Source organism: Argiope bruennichi, chromosome 6 (genome assembly GCF_947563725.1).
Source record: "Argiope bruennichi chromosome 6, qqArgBrue1.1, whole genome shotgun sequence".
Classification (NCBI taxonomy): Eukaryota; Metazoa; Arthropoda; class Arachnida; order Araneae; family Araneidae; genus Argiope; species Argiope bruennichi.
Window position 1 is genome coordinate 12770736 of NC_079156.1, and position 20175 is coordinate 12790910.

Genomic DNA, 20175 nt, shown 5'->3' on the forward strand with positions numbered 1-20175 from the left:
TGTATGGTCGCTAGAAATTTATTTAATGATAACGATGTGTCTCTTTACCGACACATTTTGAAATGCCGACAAAGACAAATATCTTTAGGCAATTTTCACCTAAAAGAGCACGTTTATAAGTTATAAATTACATTATGAAAGGGTGACAACAGAAACTGAAAAAAATTTCCCCGGCGAAACTTGCATCTCCCTGTTTTACGACAACTAATTATATTCATTTCCTGACTTTTTACCAACTCAGAATCATTGAATGAGTACAATACACGTAATTAGAAACATTTACGGGTAATTTAATATGAAAAAATATATATTATGAAATTTAATTTTTAAAACGAAATGAACATCCTAAAAATAGTATATAATATTTTTATACGTAAAAAATATTGAAAAAATTTTAACGAAAAATAATATACTTCAAACAAGATATAGGAATTCTATAAAACATAAGAAATACTCTTTGCAACACAAATTCAGTTAACAGTAAAGATTATTATGATCTTCGCTCAAAACTATAAAACAGCTCAATAATCAGTGTCCTTCGCATGAATATAAGAATAGCACGTATAATTATACTATAAAAATAGTATAATTATACGTTCCTAAAAATATATATATGTTTGCAAAGACCTGAACAAGTCAAACTGCAAAAATATTGCTTCATAACTTTTATTCTTTAACAAATCATAAAAAAATTAACTGCTCTAATCAAAAGCTTATGCTACTGTAAATGAATAATAATAAATGGAATTAAAATGCCTACACAAATAAAGCTAGCCATGAGATATTAATGTATGCATAATAACTCGAATAATAAATAACTATTACTCGGCTATTACATTTAAAATGAAAAGAAAAAAAAAACTGCAAGTAATTTAAAACTGAAATATCAGTTATTAAATGCTAATAAAAAATACTTGGTTTACAGCAACCAAACTGCTTTAACCCTATGACTGCGGGATTTTTTGAAACCACTGAAATCACTATTTGGATGCGTTGTTTGCAATTCAAATATTTTTCAAAGTAAACTGATGCTATATGTTACACAATAATAAAATGATACAATAAAAATCTGTAATATAAAAATAAATACACTAAGCTGCGAAAAACATGGGATACAATAGAAAATGGACTGATTGCCAACCTGCGCAAAAGGTTAGATAAATTTAAAAATTTCGAAAGATTTTTTTCCTTCAAAAATTTGGGACTTGCAATACTTTTAACTCTTTTTGAGTGGCCTCATAAATTTAAAATAGGTTAATTCTTTAAGCTAATACTCTGCTTCCTTTTTCTTTTCAAATTTTCATTTTATTCCTTTTCTTCCTTTCCTTTCTTCTCTTTATACTTTTATTCCTTAAACTAAAAATCAATTTAGACACTTCAAAATTATATATTTCATCATATGCTGTCAAGCAATTGCAATGGGTGGTTATTCTTTCAAACTTTCCAATAAACAATTTTTACAGATCGTAAATCCTCTCTCAACATTATACTATTGCCATGGGAAAGTATCATCTTTACAATCACGGTAAAGTTTTGGGTGAGTTGAGAGCAGATCTAAGTAAAATGTATAAAACATCTCAGTTTTTTTTTTTAAAGAGAAACAGGCAGTATCGAATGTGTTATTTGGGTAGCTGTTCGCCATATTAATAAAGTTTTCGATCTTCTTATTGTAATGAAATTCCAGAAAGTCGCCATCCTCTGGACAGCAAACTATTCCGAGTTACTGTTGATATGATCAGTATGGCGACATTGGGTTTCGAGTGCAAACGAAACAGCGCACATGGCGTGCATACCCTGATGTTTATTTCTTACAAATTTCCCCGACTTTTCCCTGATATTCCCGTTCTGTCACCACCCTATACTACAAACATATTCTGTGTAGGAGGAGGGGTAGTTAATTTATATTAACGTCCCGTTTTAAAGCAACACTATGACTATTTTGGGACGGACCTAGTCATTTTAAACCACTGTCAGATGACGAGCATGACACCTGAGCTGGCACACACACCCTCTCCAATCTTCCACACCACACCAAGGGGAGGACGTTTGCCCCAGACGGATTTAACGTCAACCAGACCCGCTTACGTGACGATTCGTTGGTGGAATCGGGTCTAGAACCTGAAACCCTCCGGTTAAGAAGCCGAGACCTCATCACCAAGTTATAGTGGCCATCATGTAATGGGAGGAGGAGGAGGAGGCGGGGGTTCTGAAATAGAAAGCTTTATCCTAATTTAAATAAATTTTTTCCTTCATTTGATGAGTGTTTCGCAAGACAAGTTAGATTCGGCAACGGATTTTGCCCGTTAAGACAGATTCCACTGTATATCGTTTTATGATCAGAATAGCAGACAGAGTAGACTAACCGTGCCAATGAACTGATCATCTGTCGGTTTATCTATTTGTATGAATGCGATTGCATTCATTCAAAATCGCAACAAATTAAATAAATCGAAATTAATTACAAAGAAATCTTGATCTCAAAATCGTGGTTCCAATGGAAGTTCCTAAAAGACATACCCACTTTTCTTTCAGATACGATTTAACACAAAACGACATATTGTATTAATGCACACAAATAAAAGTTCACTTCCCACCTCTTTTCTTTACGGAACAAGTTATAAATTCCAAAATAAACCATTCGTTTCCGGTCTTACCCTCTTCCGATGAGACGAAAAGGTAAGAACAGAAAGGGACAAAGAAAGCAAAAATGGTTCACTCATTACGAACAGAAAGAAAAAATGAGAGAGAGAAATGGCACGTTGCTCTCTTTAATACAAACAAATACACAATGGACTCAAACACTGCAAGAACGCGGTCAGCCAGCAGGTAAATGAACTTTCCAAATTTCCTATCGCCCGAACCACAACTAAGCACTCTGAAGAATGATTTTTCCTTCTTTCTGATCATTCTTAAAATAAGAATGCATTCCCGTTTTGTTTCCAATGCGTCGAAACCCGACTGTGGCAGGTAAGCCAAATAAAGAATGAGAAAAAATTTATCACTCATAAAATGCATTAGACAGAGTTCATTCCACATGATAATTATCGATGATATTTAATGATAACTTAAAAACTGCCTTTTCAAAATAAAAGTTGATGAATCAAACCAATGGTCCTACAATTCTGATTTCAAAACAATGAAAAAACAAAAGGATCTAGACCCAAATTGTACAAAGGGAGCAACAAATCCATATATGTCGGGCCAACAGTATATCCGCACGCCAATTCAAATTAAATCAAAATTATTCCAATCACCCTCGTTCAAATCCTTGCAAGGAAACTACTGAAAAGACAGGTGAACATAAATTCACATCTTATACTTCAAAACATTAAAATAAATTCATTAAAATGAAAATCCATATAAACCATAAAAAAATTTAAAACAATTTTAACTATAATTAATCAGCGAGAATGATTTACCCTAGACTTTCCAGAAACTGGGACGTTTTTTGTAACGTGATATGCGAAGAAAATTGGATAAACATTCTGAACGTCCACACTTTCGACACAAAAATTGTTATTTTAGAGGTAAAATCACATACCAAAATTAATTTATTTCCGTCGTTGCTTTCCTTATTTCGTTGGCAAATTTACGTGTAGTCTATTCATGTCCGAAATGGGTCCAAAATTTAATAAATTCTACGTTTCTGGTGATAAAATCATACGATTTCACTCATCTCTTCTCTGGATATTTCGGTTATCGCGTTCTTAAATAAGCTAATAGATAGCTTATTCTCCCCCCCCCCCCGGGATTCGAGATCTAAAATGTAACAGATTTATCAAATTCTCGAGGTCAAAGGCTTTTCATACTTTTACATTTCATATTCGAGAAACAAGGGCGGATTTTTCTTCGAGATTTTTGAAAGCTTCACACGTATTTATATACTTCGATTAGTGTTCAAATAATTTACGCATAGTAACTATATTTTTACCAATAACTGCGCTTATATAATTGATGGTACACGATTTTAGCTAATGAGATATAATTTCTCTAATAATCAATATGCTTTGAAATCAGTCGTTTAAAATGTATCTCTAATTCGTGTCTATATAATTCGTATATATTCGTCAGGAATTATCAAATTAATTTTAGAATGCACTATATAAAAGGAAAAACAATTTGGTCTCTCCTAACAAATTCACATCGAGTATAACTATTGAAAAAAAAATTAGAATCGTATTCAGCATAACATTAAATGACTTATAAATTTGGATCATTCTGAAAATTGTTGATTATTTCATAATTCAAAAACCATTACTTTGACTGTGTTAATCCATTTTTAAATATCTACCTTTAAAAATACTGCCAATTAAAAAGCTTCACTGAATCGTTTGATTAACACAGAATTCTTTTAAGCGCGTTAACTGAAAAAAATGAGAGAATATAATTTAAAAGCATTTGACCATTTTTAATAACAAATCATAAGATACTCTAATATAACTGGAAACAAATTATAATAGTTCTCATCATAAAAGTTGCTTTTCAATTTTTGAAATACTCGATATTAGCTCAAAGTGATGTTAAATACTTACGTTTAAAATTATAAAATATAATAAACGAGATATGCTTTACAATATATATATAAACAGAATAGGAAATAATTTGGGGGGGGGGGGGTGAGGGAAGCATAGACAATTTTTCAATTATTTCAGATGAAAAATTATCAAATTAGCATTGTTTCATTATTGATGTTTCATTATTCATTGTTTATTTATTGATGTCACGATGACGATTCATTTAGTTATATTAAAATGTCGCATTTGAAAGTAACATTAGGAAACGGATCTCGCAATGTTGAACCTCGGTCCAATGGCGACTGTATTTTCGTAGCTTTATACATATTAGTTCCATTACTGAGTATTTCCTTGCCATCTTTTATAAGCATATAGCAGCAACACACGAAGCACCGTCTACGTTTATTTGCTCTAAGTGCATGCGAATAAATACAAAACAAATTTTACATCGTACAGTTTTTATATTCAATACCTTAAGAAGTAAGGTATTGAATACAACCGTAATTAATTACAAATATGAAGATTTCGGATAACATTTTAGTCTTGAATTTGGAATATAAAGATTACTTGGAGTTAATAAAATTATAATTGACCTTTCAGTTGAAACACTGAGTTTCTAGGTTCATATTATCTCTTTTAAAAGAATAACAGCGTCAAGAAAAGGCAATTTAAAAGCTCTTAGATATAAGATGATGGGCCTATGAATTAATATTGTTATATGAAATCATACACGCAATAACACATGCAGACAACTTAATATAAATTTCTATTCAAGAGAAATGTTCAGTAACTCAACATTCAGATAGATAATGGGCCATTAAATAATTTTCACAGATTACAATGCAACGTGTGCGTTGAAGAATGCCAAAACCCATATAAATAAACATACAGTCACTAATGAATTTAGCAGATTCAAAGCAGATGTCTAAGAGACGCTAAAAGGACTTGGTGATTGTCACTTGCTGCTGAGAATGGTACGATAATTGCTTTTGATGAAGACAGAAGCAGAAGTCAAATAATCGGAAGTGGTTAATGGCATGAAGAGAGAAATTGTGGGGAAATTTGGAAAAGGATCCGTGTTCCTTGTGCACAAAATATTATAAAACCCAAAGAAAAAGGAAAACTGTAAGGACCATACCAAAAGCAAAACAACGTGAAAAGGAAGCACATGAGTGCAAGTCATTCGACAAAGAACGAAAGATGATAAAAATTTTATGCCTGCTTTATCTAATTCCCAGATTCCATCCAACGATGCGTCACCAATTTATCAGAGCAAAAAGTCGCGATGATTGACAACAAATAATGAATCAGCATCTCCTCTCTCCCCAAACAATGCACATTGTTATATGTGGTATAAACTAAACGAAAAGCGGGGCAGATCATGTTTGTTCAATTTTCGGGTCACAATCCATGAAAATATTAAAGAATTTCTACTTTTCTCTGATACCGGTGATAGTCAAAATTGAAAGCAAAATGTAACATTTTTATCAATAAATAATAGAGCAAAAAATTTAAGAGAGTGGCAGAGCGCTTTTTAAGTCATAGAAAAACGAAACTATTCAAGACAAACAACTCCGCTCTTCCTTATCCTGTACAGGAGCTTCTCAACCTGTCTCGACCTTTCTCATGTCATGTATGTCTCAAACCTTTCTCGGATACTGAAGGAAATAAAATCAACTGGTTGAGGGAAAAAGATACCCTGAATCTACATTTTTAAAAATTAAAAACCAATGCCTGTGGTCAGTTAAAGAATCTTAAACTTTCAAAGGCTAATATTTCTCTCTTTCTCATCTCTGAACAGAAGTACAGTGACGTGATTCAGTTATGAAAAAAAAAAAAAAAAAGAGTTAAACCACAAGAGTCATTCTGGGTATAAATCGAAGAATCTGAATCCGGATACAAGACAGAAAAGTGACTCAAAGACGCAACCGATTTTGCCTAGATATATAATCAAGAAGTCATTAAGTAAAAGTCTGTTTTTGCAAATTAACAATCAAACAAAGAATCAAATCATCAGTAAACCTATTATGAAAGTTACAAACATTGAGAATAATTTTTACTTTCATAAATCGGGAGCTAAAACTTTAAGCTCGTAATTTAAATAACTGTCCAAAACTCAAAAATATAGTTTCGGACTTGGGATTACCTGAATGACAAGGATATTACTAAAATTTAAGTTTTTGCTTAATCCTTGTGACGAAAGAATCCCGAGCTCTTACTTGCAGCATTAGATCAAAACCCTGTCCTGGTTTATTTCTTCGTCTTCCAACCTTCCGAACAGATTGTCAGTTTGATTTAGATTTAGTAACGTCCCGTTTTAAAGCAACACTAGGGCTATTTTGGGACGGACTTCGTCATTTTGAACCGTGATCAAATGACGAGAACGACACCTGAGATGGCACCCCCTCTGCAAACTTCCGCACTATGGTAACCGGAGGGCGTTTGGCCCCGACAGATTTACCCACTTACACGATATTCTTCGATGGAATCGGGTCTCGAACCTGAAACCCTCCGGTTCCAAAGACGAGACCTTACCATCAGATCACCGCAACCCAACAGCTTGTCACTTCTCAATCTTGTTTATATTTCGAATGAACAATAAACTTCCCCAAGTTTATGCGATTTGTAGACATCAGAATATTTAAAACTGGCTGTCACCAAGCCTAACGGAACAGAATGGAATTCTTCGATCGCTTTTAATTATTCGTATTTTAATTCAAGCATATTTTTAAAAAAAATTATATTTAATATAAACCTCCCAATACTTTAGAAATTCCATTCAGCTTCAATTGCTTTCGAAAAATATAGAAAATTCAAAAACTTTGAACATCGATCAAAGATCAAGATGCATGCGAGGCCTTTTTATCAAGAGTTTATGCTGCGGGAGTAAACACAAGGTCGAACTTTAAACAACGGAGTTCATTCACATCTGAGGGAAAGCTCGCACCGATGGAGTGTACAATACGGCCGACATCAAAGTGCGCAGTTGCAAACGCCTACTCTTAAGAATATAATTAATACCATCAACCTTACGGCATACCCAACTCGTATTGATTGAAATTTTTCGAACGAGGCAATCAATGCCTAGTTGAGGAAATTATTGGCTAAATAAATAGTCGTAAAAATTATGAGTTAAGAAATATTAGAACTATTGAGCATGTTAATATTCAATTATCTAATTCATTATTAAATAAATTTAAAAAAATAATGACATATTTGTAATACATTGAAATATTATTTACCTGGTTACAATATGCTCTATTTGATAGATTTCGTAACTTAATATGAATAATTTGTTCGAAAGAAAATATGTGCTAATTTCCATCATTCAAACAAGGAACAAGTAAGTAAAAACAAGGCAAAGGAAAACTGCAAATCACAGGCAGGACAAGAAAAGATTAGTGTTAGCCTCATCGAAACAATAGAAAATCTATTCATAGTTGGTCACAATAAAAGTGAGATCTGTTTAAGAAACTGAAAGAAACTCCAAAAGAGATCGCTAGAAATGGAGCCAACAATTCCCAAATGTGACAAAAGAAATTTTTTGAACCATATTTTATTAATTTCTATTTAGAGGCGCTCAATCTACATAATATAAATTAAGAGCATGATTCGATATAGTATTTCTTTTTTGTCTGTTTTTGTTAGGTAGTAGATGACTTAAAGCACATATGAAATACTAAGATTTTTATCGAAAAATAGGTGAAACTGAAATCCACATCAAGTTCATCAAAATTGAATCCGAAAATTCAAACCCTGAATAAATTTAGAACAATGCTAAATGAAAAAGTATAGGATGCATTTATACATATATATTGATATTTGTATAAATAAATAGTGAAGTGAAAATTCCTATTAAGGCAAAAATGAATTTGAAAATTATAATATGACTGATACATATCAATTCATAACAACAAACATAAAATGTCACTGACAAACTAAGTTTGCATTTAATATTATAAGAAACTATATCCAAATCAACACTAGAAAAGAGAATCCTCCAAACAATTGAATACTACTGTAAACTTCCCACAACTTTCTCCAATATTTCATCATACAAGGATGTTTGAAACATTTTCTATTCTGTTGGTTGATTTCACTCAAAACTGAAGATTGAATAAAATTCTACCATAACAGTTGCATAAAAAAGTCCACGCGATCTGCTTTTACACTTTTGATGAATGAATAGCCTTTAATATTCACATGAATAAACATAAGAACAGATAATGCAATGTAAGATTTGGTACAAACTATAAAATTTGACAGACTTCCATACTTTTGACGTTTTTTTAATTTAATCTTTTTCACATACATCAAGTTTAATTATTATCAGCTCATCGCATTTCTGAGATATGTTTATAGATCAGCAGATAACATTCTTCTAATGATCATTCTCATAAGAATAGCAGCATTAATTGCTTGTTCTTACTTCCAAAAAGCTGACAATCTTTTAAAATTTTAAAAAGAACCAAAATTGTGAAATTTTCTCTTGCACTTCAGCATTGATTAATTTTAGGCAAACTTTAATCCATTACATTCAGAATTTCAATTCAGTTTTCAACACACAAATAACCTATTTTTTATCAATTTTACTCTTTTTAATCATCCACAGGTAACAATGGTTTATGGCTGTTAACAGATTTCTAGTCAGGTCTGACAGACCATTTAGATGATTTTCATTTAAATCCATTCAGATTACACTAATCTCAACAAAAAAAAAAAAAAAAAAAAAAAAAAAAAAGGCAAAATCCATTTTAATGACTCCCATATATTTCCTAATAAAAGGAGCAAGAAATTCACAATCTTCAATCGATAATACAGAAGAAGGGGAAAATTTCTATTTCAAACTTGATAACATTAAATAAAGTAATTAAACATTAAATAAAGTAACATTAAATAATGATCATATTAAAAGAATATTTTTATGTACATCAAATGATAACATAAATCATGATCACATAAAATGTCATCCACATTAAATTCCTTTTTAATCAATCATTTAAATCATTCCTTTAAAACATAAATAAATAAATCATTCCTTTAAAAAAAACAGTTAAATTCCTTTGAAAATTACTGATAGTTAAAAGTTATTATTTTAGTCTGTAATTTAAAAGCTGCCTATATAGAAAGTATAATAAAAAATTTAAAAAAAAACATATGGTTTTGGAAAGAGAAAGAACATTAAAATTTGCATTTCCTTCATTTGATCCTCTTCTAACAGCAAATTATTTCATAATGTTATATGTACTTTATTCCAAATACAAAAAGCAACATCAGTTTATTTTTAATTCACATTTCAAAATCCTCACTTCTACTGCAGAACAGAATAAAAGAATTACATCATTACAATTTATATATTCTGTCAGTAGGTATAATATATGGGTCATTTTCAAAATTCGGTGCCATTTGTTGTCCATGGGAAACACATTTTTTTTACAAGATGTTATAAAGTTTAAATGATTTTTCTTTGTACCATGCTTTTTAGCAGGCAATTTCCAGTGGAGAAACAATAAAATTAAAATAATTCATCTGATTTTTTATTTATTTTTTTTTCTAATAAAAAAGCTGAGAGGAAACAAAAATTCAGCTGTCCAAATCATAAAACTCAAAATGTTTTTTGCTGCATTACTTTCCAAAAATTAAAATTTTTATTCTGACATATTTTTTTATTGTGAAATATACTTTTAACTATGTTATAAAGAAGGTTTTAATAACCTTTTAAGAAGAATAGATGATTTTTACCAATTAAATACAGCTGTCCAGACATTAAGTCATGTCTGTTACCATACAATATTTTCAACATTTTAAGCAACAAGATTGAAATTTTGAAATGACAATACTTGTATACCAGTGAAACATGTTCTAATAAAGAAATGCAAGCAGCCATCTTGAATGTTTGATGTTTGATTGAAGAAGCTGAAGCCTTTTTGTGTTAAGTATTTTTATTGCATGTCATGTCTGTTACCTTAATATTTTGTATAAAATATATTTATTTATTAATTTATTCAACTGATTAATTTAGATTTTTAGGTTTTTAATTTTAATTAAAATTTATTTTCATGTTTTTATGGAATTATTTAGTTTCCTTAATTTTTGTACTTTGAAATGTCATGTCTGTTACTCTATATAGTAACAGACATGACAATCTTGGTAACAGACTTGACATGTTCCAAGATTTGAAATATGGCTCAATTTTTGGGTTTGTTTTGTTTAAATTTTAGTTGATATTTTAGGAAGAATTTTTTAAGGGTGGGGGGGAGGGAATAAATGTAAGTTCTTACTTTTTAAAAGCGCATGTTTGTTTTTCATTTTTTCTCTTATCTTCTTTGTTTTTTATTATCACATTGTATTTACTGAATTGATTAATGTTTGCAATGTTATCAAATCATTTGCTTTATTAAACTTCATTTCTGAAAATTACAAGTGCAAACATGCTACAGAAGTGCAGGCATTTCATTTCGGAGGATCGAGAAAGTAGGCAACTCTGCATACTGGCGTTTTATATCTAAAAAACCAGCATGAACCAATTTCGTTCTGCACAATTTCCGAATGTTACGACCATGGTCCTGCAGCAATTTGGGCTCACCTTCAGCCAATATTCAACGAGCTTAAGAGAATTTCCCCCGAAGTTGAAATTATCCACTTTTTTTCTGATGGCCCTACCACGCAATATCGGCAGAAGAAAAATTTCTTCTTTTTGAATGAGCATATAGCAAATAATGGTTATAAGTATGGATCACGGTCTTTTTTTGAGGCTGGTCATGGCAAGGGTGCTGCTGATGGAATAGGGGGAGCCATTAAGAGAGCTGCTGACAAAATAGTTACACAGGGGACAGATATACCTGATACAAAAACTCTGTTTAATGTTTTAATAAATAAAACAAACATTCAGCTTCATTATGTCTGTGAAACAGATGTAGAAATGTTTAAAAAAATAATTCCATCTGATATTCCGGTTTTAAAAGGAACGATGAGCGTACATCAAATTTTTTCTTTTGGGAATGACTCAATGTTTTTTAGGGATTTAAGCTGTTTCTGCAGACAGAAAAATGTCTGTGACTGTTTTAAAGTTAATGTATTTGCATTAAAAGAAAATGAACAAGAAAGCACAGCCATGGCAATAAATAACGCAGAAAATAATTGTAGATCTTTTTCTTCTCTTTTATCCAACAATTTTCAACAAGATATTCAAGAAGGAAGCTTCGTACTTGTAAAATTGGAGGGTAAACGATCGATAAAATATTTCGTTTCAGAAATAATCGACATCCAGGACAACAATTTTACAGTTAAGCATTTAAAAAAAGTCAGGAATCATGCAAAGTTCTTTTGAGAGGATGATAAAGAATATAATATTGAAGCAGAGGATATTGTAATGAAACTTCCAAATCCAAATCTAACTGGATGCTCTTTTCGCCAATTATAATATTTGATGTGGATCTCTCCAAATATGATGTTGAATAAATAGCATTTAACTCAAGAAAATACTAAAAAATAAAATATGTACACATGTTCCAATTCTGTATCTGTGAATTTCAAATAATATATGCATATATTTTATTTTATAGTAAAAAATTATGTACTAAAAGAGAAACACATTTTAGCTTAATTCTATCTTTCAAGCTTTACATCAAAATTTGGCTCCTGAATTTATGTCATGTCTGTTACTCAGTGTCACGTCTGTTACTTTGTGTCATGTCTGTTACCATTTCAAAATTTTCCTTAAAAAGTTTAAATTGACATAATATTGCTACAATTAGAGTTACATATTAATTGACTCTGCCTAGTATATATAAGAATGACAGACATTTTGCATTAATTGTTTTTTATAGTATTTTATATTAAAAAAATCCTTGTAAGAATTCTATATTAGTAACAGACATGACAAACGGAAGTATAAAAATACCATAAGAAATATTTTTTTATTCGAAAGTCTTTATTATATGGGTAAAATGACTCTATACTTATATTAAATATAGCTTTACATTATCAGGGGTGTTTGTGGGACCCCAAAAAATCCCCGGAAACTTTTACGGACTTACTACCGACATTTTGGAGTTTCGAGAAGGGGGGGGGGGGAGAAATGAAAAATTACGATTATGAAGTATTGAATGACCTAATTATAAAAGTTCAATGAATTACTTTTTTTGCAAAATAAAGACCTTTGAACCCAGGTCACGTGATCGCACATCTGGTCGAACGAAGTCTCTCCCTTTTTTTTCTGCCGCGCCTACTTGCCGAAAAGAATCCAAAAGAGAATGTCCGAGAACCGGGGGAATGAGTCATAACTCGCAATAAGGAAAGAACAAAAAAGAAGTTTTCCCCCCTTTTCACGCATTATCACTGCCTTTGGAGAAAGAAAGGAAAAGTTTTCACCACACACACTGACCTTGCGTTTTCTGCTTTCAAAGCAAACAAAATTACCCAGATCAAAATAAATAATTCATTATTATTCCTACTTCCTTTTGAACGACGATCCCCGGAATTTCCGGGTATCGAAGTTCAAAATCCCCGGAATTCCGGGGTTTCCCCGGAGCACAAACACCCCTGTCATTATTGTACACTGAACTTAAATACTAAAATTACAAGAAAAATGTCCGGTAACAGACATGACAATTTTCATCATATCTAACCAAAAAAACATCAATTAAAAATATATAAAAGAAAAAAATGTATCAAAAATATTCAAGTAATATACAGAAATAATGTCTGTTTAATAATATTAAAAAAAATTTACTAATTAAAATTTTTTTTATTTTTGTCTTTTCAATTTCCAAATGGCACCGAATTTTGAAAATGACCCATATATCTAGTATACCAGACTCTACAAAAAAATACAACCCAACCGAAAATAAAACATTATTATCTGATTACCTATATTTACATTATTGTTATATACCTTAACTATTCTCTTCCTAATAAATTTATTACAAAAACAAATTCTAAATTTGCAACTTTAAGAGCTAGAAACAAACATTTTACAATAATTTGCATTTTATAACATAATATTTAAGGTCCAATAAAACTTAAGATGTGGCAAGTTCCTTGAAAAATAAAAAACAAATTTATCGACAGTATTACTTGCACATTAGTAATAAAATCGATTATTACATTCAATAATCAATAATAATTGAAGCATAGAAAATGCTGCAAATTATTAATATATCTACTTAACATTAAGCTCTGTTAAACTATTCTAAATATGTTACAGTATATTTATAAATTTGAACAAAATTAAGTTTAAAATAATTTTATGGAGTTATTGCTGTGATTTGAAAGCAAATAGAAATGTATATGACATCATTCCCAAATTTGTACTGTCAATTTCATTTGCCTCTGAATAATATAATGTCAACAAACATGAATTACTGTTTAAGAGAGTAAAATGTTATGCAGTATAAACATCTCTAGCTCATAATTTATAGTTATTAAAATATGAAAAAAATTTATAAAGGAAATATTTCTTTGTTTTTATTTTAATCACATTTCTTTTATGATAAATAGTTGATATACCCACCTTTTCTTAAGATACAACAAATCAGCTATGATTGATTATATTGCTTAAACATCATGCAAGATAAAGTAAAAATAAATTTTATATTAGAATACAATAAAATGCCCTCTCATAACACAAACTAATTAATAATAATATATATAAGATTTTTAATAAAAAAAACGCCTTTGTATGAAACTTAATATATAAAATCCCTCTTTTAGCCACAATTACATTTATAATTAAAATAAAAACATCACTAATATTTATCAATTCTTAAATTCTAGAGTTACTATAAACTGTACAAATAGGTAAAAAATGTTGACAGCTCATTCCTTCCATCCACCCTTCAATAAAAATGGATTTTCAAAGAACGATACAAAAAATTTAATTAAGATGCAATTTAAAAGAGCAATTTCCCCCCTCTGTTCTATAAAGATAATATAAATTTTTAAATTATTTTTGTCTGAATATATGGTATAAGTTTAGAAAAATTGAAATTACAATTAAAAAGATTAAGTTGATAGACAGTACATATTGAAAAAATAAAATTATTTTAACTGAAGAGCCATTTAGTCCTCTCCAGGACATTCTGTTCAGCTGTAATCTTAATAACAGTATTGTCCCCAGCAATAGATAGCAAAGATATTTGTCCATTTGTAATAACCATTGCAATACACCATTAAGTTTACTTTTTATTTAATTGCTTTAATTTGGTAATTTTTCTTTACAAGCCAATGATTTATTTATTATAATCCCCCACATTCTTATAACACCATGCATTATTTTATTTTATGCAAAGAATGATATATTCATTGCAATAACAGGTTTTCACTTAATCGAAAAGGAATATATACCAAGAGAAATCTGTTATTTTTCGAAAACTGTCTTAATTACATTGCTAGATTACCAGGTTATTTGCTTATTCTAAAATTTTCAGAGTTTGAATTGTATCCCATAGTTTTAAACAGATGAAGTAAAATATTTTCATTCAATAGCAATATAAGAGATAAAATAACTTTTGTGCATGTTGAAGCTGAATTCTGATTTATTTAAATGTCAGAATTTTCACAAAAAATCCCCATTTGCTTCCATGTTAATAACTGAAATTTGAAGAATCTATTCATTAGACTGGATTTCTATTTACTAAAAATACAATAGAAATGAATCTAAGAATTTTCATAATTAATCATACAGATAAAAACTATGTAAAAATTATCTGTTGCAATGTTAGATTCCAAAACTGATAACTGGGTAACCACTGTTGGAGAGTATGTACTTAGTATAAACTATAGACTTCATCAAGTAAGTGCTACTGTGAAAATCATACATTTATACTTTTACACAATTAAGATCCATGCAATTTTATAAAAATAGCTTCAAGATTAATATACCCGAGGAAAAACTCAGATTTAAACCTTATAGAAAAATCTATTAACCCATTTCTAATAATCAATTAGTACCTGAATCTTCTTAAATTGATAATGATTAAATGTAAAAAAAAAAAAAAAAAAGACTTTCTACATTCCAGCCATTATTGATGAAATTCACTGGTTATATAGATAGGTCAATAACTGAAGTTCTTTTATACAAAAGCTAAACTTGACTATGCTGTGCCAAGCATATGGTATTATATAAAACTGATCACAATGCAAAATATTTGAGGCATTCACATGTAAGAAAATAAAGTTAAATTATTAACACACAAGTAATAACTAAGACTTCATTTTCATTGAAGAATTGAGTTAGAAAAATAAATATAACACTGAAGTTACTTTCACATAGGAATTAGAACACAGAGATAAAAATATACAGTCGAAGAAAATAAAAAGTCAAATAATGTAAAATATCTTTTGAAATACAAAACAAATAGAATAAAATGGTACAAATATATAAAAACATACAATTTAAATCTAAAAAAATGTGGAACTTTGTCAGAACAATATATTTTAATTTTTGTTTTGAAGCTTTAGAAAGAATTGGAGACAGAATGCAGACATCCGAGGATATTTCTGCCAACGCCTCACTAATGCTGCATTCCAAATAAGCATTCAATTTTGTGTCTGTTTCTTCTTCCTTTGATAAATGAATATCTTTAAATAGTAGGATCAATATAAATATGGAAAGGGAGTTTGATACCTTCTGCAGGAACTATAATGATAGGCATTATGAAACCAGTAGAAGAACAAACGTGTTCCGATACTAAATATTTTGTTGCGAGTTAACCAAAACTTAAAGAATGGCTGCTTATTATTTGCATTAGCCTTAGAAGAGACTAAAGAGTTTTGTAAATTTTAGTTCTTTTCTTGCAGTTTTGGGTGTATTATCCTTATTAATCTCAGCATTCTTTAATAGAAAAATTTCATATTTTGGGCAGTTTTAAAGTCGGTCAATGGTACATTCTGTAATTTCAGACTCATAATTTTTTTCCTTTTTGAATATTTGATGCCAATTTTAAAAAGGCTTCAGCAGGTTTGGGACAAATTTCAGAAAGTGAGCAAGATGGCTGAAAAAAGATGGATATGGAAGGTAAGACAACACAGAGTATTAAGGTACCTTTAACTTGTACAGTTTATTTTGCTACAACTGCATGACTAGTACCAGGAGTTAAATAAAAGAAAGTTGACATTTCATTTTGCCTCAGCATACATTATTTGTATAATTACTTTTTCTGCAATAAATTCATTCATTTTCAAATATCCAAGAGGAACATGAATAAAAAAAAGTGTGGGAGTCTTTGTGCATTTTTCAGCCAGGATGCATATAGAGCTAACATGACACATTTCAATAAAGTGGGTACAAATAAACATCCCATGGCAGGAAGCTTTGGAATGAATAAAATGCTGGCATTTAAAACATAGTAAGGGATTCGGAAAGTAATGCCGAACAACCAGTTTCATAAAGCTTATTTTTATGTAAATAGACATTTTAGAGATACGAAATGTGAACACTAAATGTTTAACAACAAGGAATTATCCACCTTTCCATATAGAAATCTTAATTGCTCTGCAGAAGTGTTTGTTTATTTTATCCACCATCTTTATTGCCGACTTGGCATCTTTGGTGCAACAAGGGGCACATTAAACTACACTTTTAGAAATCAGTCAGACATCCTTCTCCTCAAAAGTTCAACAGCTCAGTTATTTCTCTAATAGATGCATGAAATAGTTTGCCACAAGAAATGACTCTTTAAAAAAATTCAATGTTGTGTGCATGTAAACAGTAATCAGCAAGACTTTCAGAATTGTTTGGGCTTGTTGCTGTCAAGAGCCGACTTCAACAAATAACCAGAACATAGTATTTCACACTAAGGACAAGCTTAAATCTAATAGAAAAGGTCATCCTAAGATAGCCTTTCCTCAATCATATTGATATTTTGTTCAGCAGGATGTCCATCGGAGAGACAGGTTTATTAGATTTACCTACGTAATTGAGAAACCATAAGGATATTACCATCATGGAGGCCAATAAGAGAAGGCAGTTACCAGCTCTGGAAGTTTCCAGGCTTTGCACTTACCATTTACATAGTAATTACACTTGCATAGTAACATACCATTTTCCATGTTGAAATTTGTTGTAAAATCTTAATATTTTAAATGCTTAGTAAAATTTCTTAATATTAATTTTACCTCCAAGTTTCTTTTACTTGGACATATATGTTGGTATATTGTTGTTATTCAACTAGATTTCATAATCTTGTAACAACATACACCAACTTTAAAGAATTAATGAAAAAATCAAATCAGCAATCCCCTTTCCTTAACATAGCAACAGTTTAGGTTTAAAATATAATTAATATGAATGCAAGTAAAAAATAGAATAAAATCCTGCAGGATCATTTGATAATAATGAAATAAATTTTGATCAATATATAAATATACATATATATATTTAAGGCACATACTACATAAATGATACAAGATAAACAATTTTACAACAAATTAATCTATTAGCTACATTAAACTATTCATTTCATTACAATATTAAGAAATAATTATTTTTAAATACTTGACACAAACAATATTATTTTGAAATAAAATTATCATTAAAAAATAAACGGTTTCTTTACTTTATACTTTATTAAAAGTTAATGTTTTGACTAGTAGTGAAATATTATTAATATTTAGATAACACTACCATACAGAGAAATACAAGACAGCAAAATATGTACTCACCATGGAAAGTGCAAGGCATATGGTTACACATATCTTGAACGCCGTAACAGTATTCACCATATGCATCAGTCCCTGGTGGGTAGACTTCATTTCCATTGAGCTCATAATATCCAGCAACCATAGCAGTTATCATTGGAGAAATTCAGATCTGGCGCTTTAACAACACTCGCAGAAAAATCTAAAATAAGCTGTCAATAAAAACAGCGAACCAAAACGCTGTAATAAAGCATCAGTTTACTTGATCACTTCAATTAAAACGAACACGAAAAAAAAAAATCACTGAATGATTTCAAAACTGATCTGAAATTTCTAGCTGTCAAGAATGTGGTTAGGTACTTTAAAAACCAAAACACTGAAAATTATCCGAAACTTCGAATTACGAAACACAAATACAATACACTATATGACAATTTTCAAAGCGAATCACAGGAATTTCAGAAGCTAATTTATTAATAAATATGTATCAGGATCCTAGTGATGACGTTGAAGAGCTTACTTGACATATCTTCTGAAACTTACATAATCTTTTGTAGGGTGAAATCCGTAGCGCTACGTATATAATTCACATAATGTAAGGTATCCAATAGCAAAACATCCCAAATTCCTTATATGAAAAATGTTAAAACACAAGGATTCAGATCTTTTTAATATGCAATCCACTTGTGAAGTCACAATCACGGCAATTGACACCGACCGCTGAAAGAGCAATGTGCATACTTTTCACAAATATGCATTAGCAGTTTCAACTACAGACCTAACTTAGCCTCGAAAGCATATCATTGGATGACGTCATAAAAAGCTAGAATATTCCTTCATTCAAAGCGCTACCTACTGTGTAAGAAAAATGGAAACATCAGCTCTGTACAAAACAAATAGTTTAACAATATTATTTATTCTTTGTGTAATATTATTCAATATTTCAACAAAGCATTAGGTTTTGTTGAATATTTTAATTCACATTTAAAAAATATTAAGAAAACAACGATGAATGCTGCGAAAAACGATTGCCATTTTATCAGGATACTTTTCTTTTACATTCTGATAAATAAAAAAAGAGGATACTTCAAACTTACTAATATTATAATATTACCCATATTTACCTCTTTCAAGAGAAATGATAAATATATTAAATCCTTAGATTCTTAAAAGCTAAATTATTATCAAGAATTATTACTTTTGGACTACTCAACTACTAAAGCCGGCCTTGCGTGCATTGTTGTATGAGAGAAGCATTCATTGAGGAAAGAAAAAACAATGGTCTTGAAGCAAACTATATCTGTCGTAAATGTTCCATTCTAGTTGAACTGCATTTCGACTTGGAAGAAGTATCTAACAGCATTGTTAGTACTTTTCTAAATTACTGATTTAACCATCTAGAATATGCCATTAACTCCAACAATTTCTTTCAATGCTTTGGAAAACTTTGAACGATGCTGTGAATACAGAGGAATAGCAAATACCATTTCAGCAATATTGTACAATATATGATAGTATTCAAAAACTGAAATTCTTAAAAGCATTTTTGCAATAAAATTGAAAAAATATCGGTTTTAATTTAATAATTTATTTAACTTGATTTCATCACAAAAAAAATTCAATAGAACAATTTTTTATTTAAAGTTTTAAATTATATAACATTGTAGCGATTTGGAAATAGCGATGACCAAACTCGCAACGTTTGGGTTCGTAGCCGCGTAACATGACCATTAGACAAAAGTGATCACTCCTGTCCAAACGCTGTCGTCTGGCTTATAAAGCTTCACCACAATTCTCCTCCTCCAGTGAGTTGGAGGTGAGACGACCGATATTTTTTCCTGTTTTTGCTGTTTTTTAGTGGTGATATTGGCTGTTGCGCCTTACCCATTTTTTATTGACTGATTATTTATCAGCTTGATTTATTTATTGACTGATTAGTTATCATCTTTGATTTTATTTATTTTGCCTGCTTTTTTTCGGGTAGAGGGCGTTACCGTCACAACAGCTGTACGAAGGTTGC

At 30.2% G+C, this 20175-nt stretch overlaps 1 protein-coding gene across 3 annotated transcripts in view; it reads right to left on the bottom strand.

The window, feature by feature from the left end:
* The window catches only part of LOC129971209 (fibronectin type-III domain-containing protein 3A-like), a 106860-nt gene extending 87942 nt beyond the window's left edge, over nt 1–18918 (bottom strand). For all 3 annotated transcript variants that reach the window (XM_056084786.1, XM_056084787.1, XM_056084785.1), the window contains exon 1: nt 18180–18918. In XM_056084786.1, the coding sequence (XP_055940761.1) occupies nt 18180–18312 (133 nt within the window). In that variant the 5' untranslated portion in view covers nt 18313–18918. The remainder of the gene's footprint in view (nt 1–18179) is intronic.
* Nucleotides 18919–20175: the final 1257 nt, after the last annotated feature.